At 33.9% G+C, this 8,307-nt stretch overlaps 1 protein-coding gene across 1 annotated transcript in view; it reads right to left on the bottom strand.

Annotated features, from left to right (window-relative positions):
• Positions 1-1,230: 1,230 nt before the first annotated feature.
• Positions 1,231-8,307, bottom strand: part of RAB21 (RAB21, member RAS oncogene family) — a 31,354-nt gene continuing 24,277 nt past the window's right edge. Inside the window, exons 6-7 of the mRNA XM_036865792.1 lie at positions 8,132-8,220; positions 1,231-4,991 (exon numbers count right to left, since the gene is read on the bottom strand). Of these exons, the coding sequence (XP_036721687.1) occupies positions 4,849-4,991; positions 8,132-8,220 (232 nt within the window). The 3' untranslated portion in view covers positions 1,231-4,848. The remainder of the gene's footprint in view (positions 4,992-8,131; positions 8,221-8,307) is intronic.

Below are 8,307 nucleotides of genomic sequence, written 5' to 3'. Positions count from 1 at the left end.
TTTTTTTTTTTCCTTTTAGGCCATGTGGCATGTGGGACCCCAGTTCCCCCACCAAGGATCGAACCCATGCCCCCTGCCTTGGGAGCATGGAGTCCTAACCACTGGACAGCCAGGGAAGTCCCTGGGGAAGGTTTTATGGAGAATCAGAAGTTATATAAAAAGGCAAAATACACCCAAAGAGATTTGGGAGAAATGAAAGTGTATATATTCACATAAGAGCTCCTAGACATATTGGTAAGAAAAAAAGCAAGTTGCAAAACATATGCATAGTAAGACACAATTTATGTAAAAATTTTAAATGCACAAAATTATGTATTTCTATAGGTAAATATATATGTATATAAGTGCATAAAGAAAAGGTGATTGAAGAGTATACACTATAGAGCAATAGTTACCATTTGGGAGGGTGTACACCAGGGGCACCTCTATAATAATCTGTATTTTTAATTTTTTCCTAGAATATAGTCTTACTTAGGTAATTAAACACAAACTGAGGAAATTTTAGCAAATACCACTGTTCTGCTTTTCAACATCATCATACTTTATCCCTGCTGTCCCTCACCTTTGTCTCATTGCTCTACATAAGTTCAAATTTAAGGAAATCATATTAGCTTTTTCTTGAGTATTTGATAATAAAGAAATGATTCAGTTGCCAGGAAGTATCAAAATCAAAGTGAGAACTGATACAGTGGGAATAAAGTTCATTTAAGTAGGCAGGCTCATCCTCTGGCTTTAATGCAATGTACTTGGAAATATATGCAGTATTCTGGAGAGGACAAGATGCTTTAAGATAAGATTCTTTCTGGGTGGGCCATGTAACATGCCATGTTCGTTATCTTCTGCAGAAAGGTTAACACTCAAAAGCACACTCAGCTTCCTTAGAAAAGAGATGATATATAAAATCCCAGATAGCCCAAGCAGTGCTAAAGATCTATCAAAGTGATATTTGTTTAGAAGCAAAGTATTTTTGCTTAAAATTGGAAACTCTTAAGAGTATTTCTAAATTTTTTTCATTACATATGATTAATACTAAAATACTTACATTTAGGAAAGTTTGCTCAGAATTGTAATTAATTTGTTTTCTTGAAAAGGGAAAAGCCATCAAAGTCAGACGTATGTGTAGCATGAATTTTAGTCCACAACACCAAATATATTACTGTTTGGTTGATAAAAAACTACAGAACAGCAATTTACTAGAATCAATGCCTATTATGAAATCAAATAAATGTGTTATGTTCAATGAATCCCAGTTTTTAATTATTAAAGTCTAGGTAATGCATTTTATAATTTAGAAAAGAATACTTAAGGATCTACTTAGTCTCTATAGCTTTAGAAATTACTGTAAGGCTCTTGCTGGTCATTACTATCTACACCCTTTTCTAGAAGATCTCAACATTTTAAATGGTCACAAATTATGTATTCCCTCTTTGTCACACTGTATCTATATAAAAAAAAAAGACTGTGAAAACTATAATGGCAAACAGAAGTCAAAAGATAAATTTCCAAAGTCAAAGGCACAAGTCAAACCCTTCTAGACATAAGTGGTAATTATAAATGCAAGTTACATTATCTGAAAATAATATAAGATCAATTATCTAGACCCCTGGTAGCATTTATAATATAGAAAATTGCAAATTATGTATTAAAAGAAACAGTATAACAATTCATTTTTTTAATGTTCTAAATATTTGGCACAATGCATAACTTGCCTTATTTAGAAACCATCTGATAAAAGTAATGTAGTTTTTAAAATGATTTTAAAAATTGTCAGGTTGTAGAATTTCCTATCTACCTTTCATTCTACTTCTTACTACCCTCCTTCTCTATTTCTCAAATTTTACTTTTGCTTACTGAAAATCTAAAAATGAAATATCATTCTTCTGTTATTTTAATGCCAAATAAAAAGTAATCACTAATAATATATGGTTAATATTTTTTAAAAGATTTCAATTTAGCTGTAACAGCCATAGCTTTAGACTATTTTCAGGAGATAACCCCAGAACAAAAGAAATTCAAACACTCATATTTCATATGATAACGTGATGCTTGTTTCTTTTCAGATTACTGTTTACCCCCAAATTGTTGCAATATACATTTTTAAAAACAATAATCTTCCTCTATAGTCACAATGCAAAACAAGAAGCAGAATACCCATCATCATTACAGAAACAGTGACTGTATACTTTAAATATTCAGATACCTTTTTAATGACTATCTTAAACCAATTTTTAATTATATATACGAAGAGTATACACTTACTAGTTGAAAAATATATTGGTTCTACCTACCTACTACTTTTAATACACAACACGATAACTTGTGTCTTCTTCCTAATAGCACAATTATAAGGACAGGAACACAAAAGATAGGCATTAGAAAGGTGAAGAAAGTATCAGAAAAACTTCCTCAGCCTTGGTTTATCATTTTTTTATCTTTCCTTTGTATACATGCTGCAACTGATTGGTCCTCTTTCATTACCCTTTCACCCTATTCCTATCTAAAGACCTTCTAGGCTTCAGAGCAAGGTCAGGTATACCATATTATCTATTGTTGCTACTGAATTAGTTTAAATTACAGGTTAAAAAAAGAAAAATGAAATGCTTGAGGTTAAGAAAGGTACATAGAAACCAAAGAAGAGTAAAGAAAAAAACAAAAAAACATCGAGAGTGGTTGTACCATACCAATAATTATCTGGCAACTCTGGAGCAGAGGTTTCTATCTGGACTTTATATCATTAATATAGGGTCAAAAATCGAGAGTACAACTCTCCAATTATCAGGCTTTATGATTTTATTTTTTGGAATAAAGCTCAATTTCATGTCTAATTAGTTTTAAAAAAATACTTCACTCCAGTGGAGAAGAGCTTCTTTCCCATCTACATCTACAATAGTAGAAATGGCAAGGCTTTCTTTACTACCACTGAAAGAACCAGGAAGCCAAAAACAATTTTTTCTTTTATCTGTACTCATGATTTCCCCTGCCTCCCTCCACCTCCTGCATAAACAGTAACTTCACAGGAAACCAAGAGACTACACAGACAATTTTAGCTTATCTTCCTGAAGACTCTTTCCACCCCGCCCTCCCTAAACACACAGAGTGGAGAAGCAGTGTGTTGAGTCTGACAAGGACAATAATTAAGGAAGGTAAAATGAGGCCTTATAGAATACTTAATACTAAGTTAAAATTCTAATATCATAACATCAAGGTGTCAATTTATTCAACTTTAACCCATCTGGGAAAGTTACTTCTTTAGTAACTATAACCTCATTATATTCTTTTAATTGCTCATGCTAACAACTTTATTGTATACTATTGCATCTTATAAGAAGTAAATCCAGGGACCATTCCATTTTATCTTAGACATAACATTTACTAGTTTTCCAAGCATGACAGAAATGGAAAAATATATATATTAGAACAAGAACAATTTGTTAATTTCCACAATTTGTGTTCCTCCTATGAGCAGTGCCTGATTCTATTCTATCAGCCCTATGCTTAAAGAAAAAAAAAAAAAAAACTTAGTGAGAGACTAATTTACAAAGTATACAAGAATATAATTTTATAATAAATCTTTCCAGTGTTCGCTATAACTTCATTACATGAAATGTTTCCCTTCAAAGAAACTCAGAAGGATAGCTCTTATAAAATGAAACAAAGCTTTCTGTGTTCATCTCTGGCAAGCAGTGACCAGAAACAGCTTGCTCACAATGGATCTAAAAGTGCTGCCTGTGGAGGAGAAACTACCACTAACATGCTGTATGAATGAGTCTTGGTGAGTGGCTACTATCTGGGACTTCTTCCTCTCTTCTCATACCAACGAGTCCATCTCACATAAAGCCTAAGAGAAAACTAAAGCCTTGCAGCAGTGAAACTCAGCATGCTCCACTCAAATACTTCTAAGGTAACCATTCTAAAGCAAAATCAGCAGAAGTCATCTCTTTTATCCAAACAAAAAAACCAGAAAACAAAAAATAAACAAAAAAAAAAACCACACAAAAGAACAAAAAAAAAACCCCCCAAACCAAAAGGCAAATGCTGTTGCTCAATTATTAGATGGATTTAGAGGCAAAAAATGTGACAACAGCAATTAATTCAAGTAAAGTATATGAGAAAATTTAAACATGCCACTTTTCAAGTTAAGACAAAAGTGAAGGGGAGCTATGATCAGAGTCAAAAAGCTTAGACATTATCACCAAATGTTAATTCACTTTACAGTCATCAATGAGACTACTGTATATATTTTTGCACCTTGCGCTTGTAAAAGCAGATAAAATATTTAATATGTAATTTACAATGTATTTTATCAGCTCAGCATACAGGATGAATATAGATTATATCAAAGTGTAGTAGACAGTTAGGGGCCTGTGCAAACCCTGCAAAAATAGTACTTCAGGTATCTGCTAATTTAAAAAAAAAAGAAAACAAAAACAGTTTGCAGTTTAGAAGTGATACAATTCAAACTACCACAAAATACAAAGGACTGCAAAAATGTATACCATTCCAACAACATATATAAGTTATTAAATAAAGATCTGATTTAAAAGAATATAAATGAAGCCTTTAAGTAGGTCTTTTCTACATGCATATTACTCCTTGTTAAAGAAAAAAAATATGTAAAAAGGCCATTGGTAATTGCTTTGTTAACATGTGTAGAAAATGCCAATTCTCTGGTCACGAACCCCACTAAGTTTAGCACTTAAGGTCTCTGCAGTGTTATAAACGTAATTTAAAATACTGTTAACTCTCTAATTCCATTGGTAAAATAATGTGACTTGGAATATGGCAGTCTTCGTGTTGAGGGCAAGGATCCACAGTTTATTTGTTTTTTTATTCCTTAGGGGTGAACAGTTATCCAGAAGAACAGCACCCTCCGCCACCGCTCTGGGCTTGAGGTTCATCATCAATAATTTGTACACCTCGCCTTGCAGCTCCTGGTTGACTGGAGCCATTGCCTTTTGCCCTTTCATCCACTTGTGCCGTTTCTATCATCCCTAAGAGAGGGAGAAAGCAGAAATTATTTAGGACCACAATCGGCGTTTTCTGTTTCTGTAATTTCAGTTTACCACCATGATAGCTATTTCTGACTTTCAACCAACAAGGAAACTAGATAAAATTAATAGCAAGTGTACTTGTCCAGTTGTATAACAGCCACAGTGACATCACCAGAGAAAAAAAGTTTTTGATTTAAACAAATGACTGTATACAAGTGTCATCCTTAAGATTTTCCAAGTATACTTAGAAATACATCAAAGAAGGTCAAATTGTTCCAAGTACAAGCAATATTTAGGGTACAAGATTTATTCTTCAATAAGTCATGTAAACTTTTAACCAAATAACATTTGAAAGAACAAAAGAGTTTAAGATGAAAGAGGAAGAACAAAGCTGAAGGACTCACACTATCTGATTTAAAGATACAGTAGAAGTTGCTCGAATGATGACAGTGAGATACTGGTGAAAGGAGAAATCAATGGAACAGAGTCCAGAAATAGACCCTCATACATATGGTCACTTGATTTTTAATATATGTGCCAAGTTCATTCAATGAAAACAGCATAATCTTTTCAAGAGACAGCACTGGAACTGGACATTTACATGTAAAAAATAAAAGTTCAATCTATACCGCCCACCATATGTGAAAATTAACAAAAAATTAATTACAGACTTCAATGTAAAACAAAATTTCTAGAAGAAAACAAAGGAGGAAATCTCTGTAGAAGAAAATCTTTATGACTTTGAGTTAGCAAAGGTGTCTCATGTAAGACAAAAAAACATGACTCATACAGATAACCTGATAAATCAGACCTCGTTAAAATTTAGAACTTCAGCTCTTTGAGAGACAGTTAAGAAAAATGAGAATGTAAGACACAGACTAGGAGTAAATAGTTGCAAAATACATATCTGAAAAGATGAGGAAAGAAAAGAGAGTCCTTAAAACAGAATAAGGTTTCTTAAACTTGGGTCCAGAGATTGCTCTTGAACAATGGTTTACAAATTGAGGTATACGGGATAATCCATTGAGGTAAAATTAGAAAACGTTCAATTTATTTTTCCTTAACCTTTCAAAATTTCTATTTTTTTAATGTATATTTTACAATATGGAAAATCATAAGTACTGTACATGTTCTATAATTTTTAAAATAAACGTATAGAGAATATTCAATTCTTTTATATAAAGATATGATATATAACATTTATAAGCCACTGATCTAGAACCTCAGTACTCAAAGTATGGTCTGAGGACTAGTGTCATTACCGCTTGGGTGTCTGTTAGTAAAGAGAAGCTCAGGGCTTCCCTGGCGGCGCAGTGGTTGAGAATCTGCCTGCCAATGCAGGGGACACGGGTTCAAGCCCTGGTCTGGGAAGATCCCACATGCCACGGAGCGACTAGGCCCGTGAGCCACAATTGCTGAGCCTGCGCGTCTGGAGCCTGTGCTCCGCAACGGGAGAGGCCATGATAGTGAGAGGCCCGCGCACCGTGATGAAGAGTGGCCCCCACTTGCCGCAACTAGAGAAAGCCCTCACACAGAAATGAAGACCCAGCACAGCCATAAATAAATAAATAAATGAATAAATTAAAAAAAAAAAAAAGAGAGAGAAGCTCAGGCCCACATCAGACCCACATTATCAAATTATGCATTTTAACAAGATCTCCTAGTGACTGATATGTACAGCAGTGGTTCTCAAATTTTAGTATGCATCAGAATCATAATGAGGGATTAAAACACAGATTCTGGGCACCACCTCCAGAGATTCTGATTCAGTAGGTTTGGGGTAAGGCCCAAGAATTTGCACTTCTAACATACTCTCAAGTGATGTTAATGCTGCTGATTACGGGACCACATTTAGAGAATTAATGCTCTAGAAGAATTATGAATGATTTTCAGGCTTACATAAAACTGAAATTTACTTCAAAGTTTGTGTATATGTACATTTTTTTAGAGCAAAAAACCATCATTCTGAGGTCTATAACTACAAGGAATATAATTTGACAAAATCATTTCAATCCATTATTCTACAGACTAGGGTTTTCCTAAGTATAGTGTGTTCTATTGGTGATATGAGAAATGACTTTCAGATTGTATATAATAAACATTTTCCTTTCTCTTTTTTTAATATGGAAAAGCTCAAACATATATAAAAGTAGAAAGAAGAGCATAATGAAAATCTGTATGTCCATCACACAATTTCATCCATTCTTGGCGATCATCCCTACCATTATTTTAAATCAAATTCCAGATACGTAATTTTATTCATAAATTATTTTAATATGATTTCTAAAAGATAAAAACATTTTTAAAAATAAGAATTCTTTTTTTAAGCATAACCACTACACAATAACCACGCCTAAAAAAATTTACAATAATTTCTTAATATCATCAATATCCAGTGAGTGTTCGTATAGTCCCAATTGTTTCACAAATGTTCTTTTTCACTAGTTTGTCAAATTAGGATCCAAATAAGGTCCATCCACTGCAACAGGTTGTTACAACTCTTAAATCTGTTTTATTCTGTCCATTCCTCTTCCATTTTTATTTTTAATAGTAATGCATATTTTTTAATATGTATTTAGCAAATACTACACATAAGATTTCATAGCCATTGATTACTACTTGAAATAGGGCTAAAGAAGGTATTTAAGCTTCAAAAAATGAGTTAAAGACATTAAGTAAATAATAATACTGGTCGATGCGACAAATCATCAATATGGTCAAAATGGAAACTGTAAAACATCACCCCAGGGGCTTCCCTGGTGGCGCAGTGGTTAAGACTCCACCTGCCAATGCAGCGGATACGGGTTTGAGCCCTGGTCCCAGAAGATCCCACATGCCGCGGAGCAACTAAGCCTGTGTGCCACAACTACTGAGCCTGTGCTCTAGAGCCCGCGAGCCACAACTACTGAAGCCCGCGGGCCTAGAGCCTGTGCTCCGCAACAAGAGAAGCCACCGCAATGAGAAGCCCGTGCACTGCAATGAAGAGTAGCCCCCACTCGACGCAACTAGAGACAGCCCACGCGCAGCAACGAAGACCCAACGCAGCCAAAAATAATAAATAAAATAAATTAAAAACAAAAAACAAACAAAAAATCACTCCAGAAATATTACCAATATTTTTTAAAAAGCCATATACCTACTTTTACAAAGGTCAAGAAAGAGTTCCTCAATTCCTTTGTTCTGTTTGGCTGAAGTATGATAATGTTTTGCTCCCACAGATTCTGCATACCTTAAAAAAAAAAGTAACATCAGTAATTGACGTAAAAAAATGTTTTATGTTTTTGTCATGACTGCTATTTGAACTTTTTTTACAATA

This window comes from Balaenoptera musculus, chromosome 10 (assembly GCF_009873245.2).
Source record: "Balaenoptera musculus isolate JJ_BM4_2016_0621 chromosome 10, mBalMus1.pri.v3, whole genome shotgun sequence".
NCBI classification, from domain to species: domain Eukaryota; kingdom Metazoa; phylum Chordata; class Mammalia; order Artiodactyla; family Balaenopteridae; genus Balaenoptera; species Balaenoptera musculus.
This window is presented reverse-complemented; position numbering and strand designations above follow the sequence as displayed.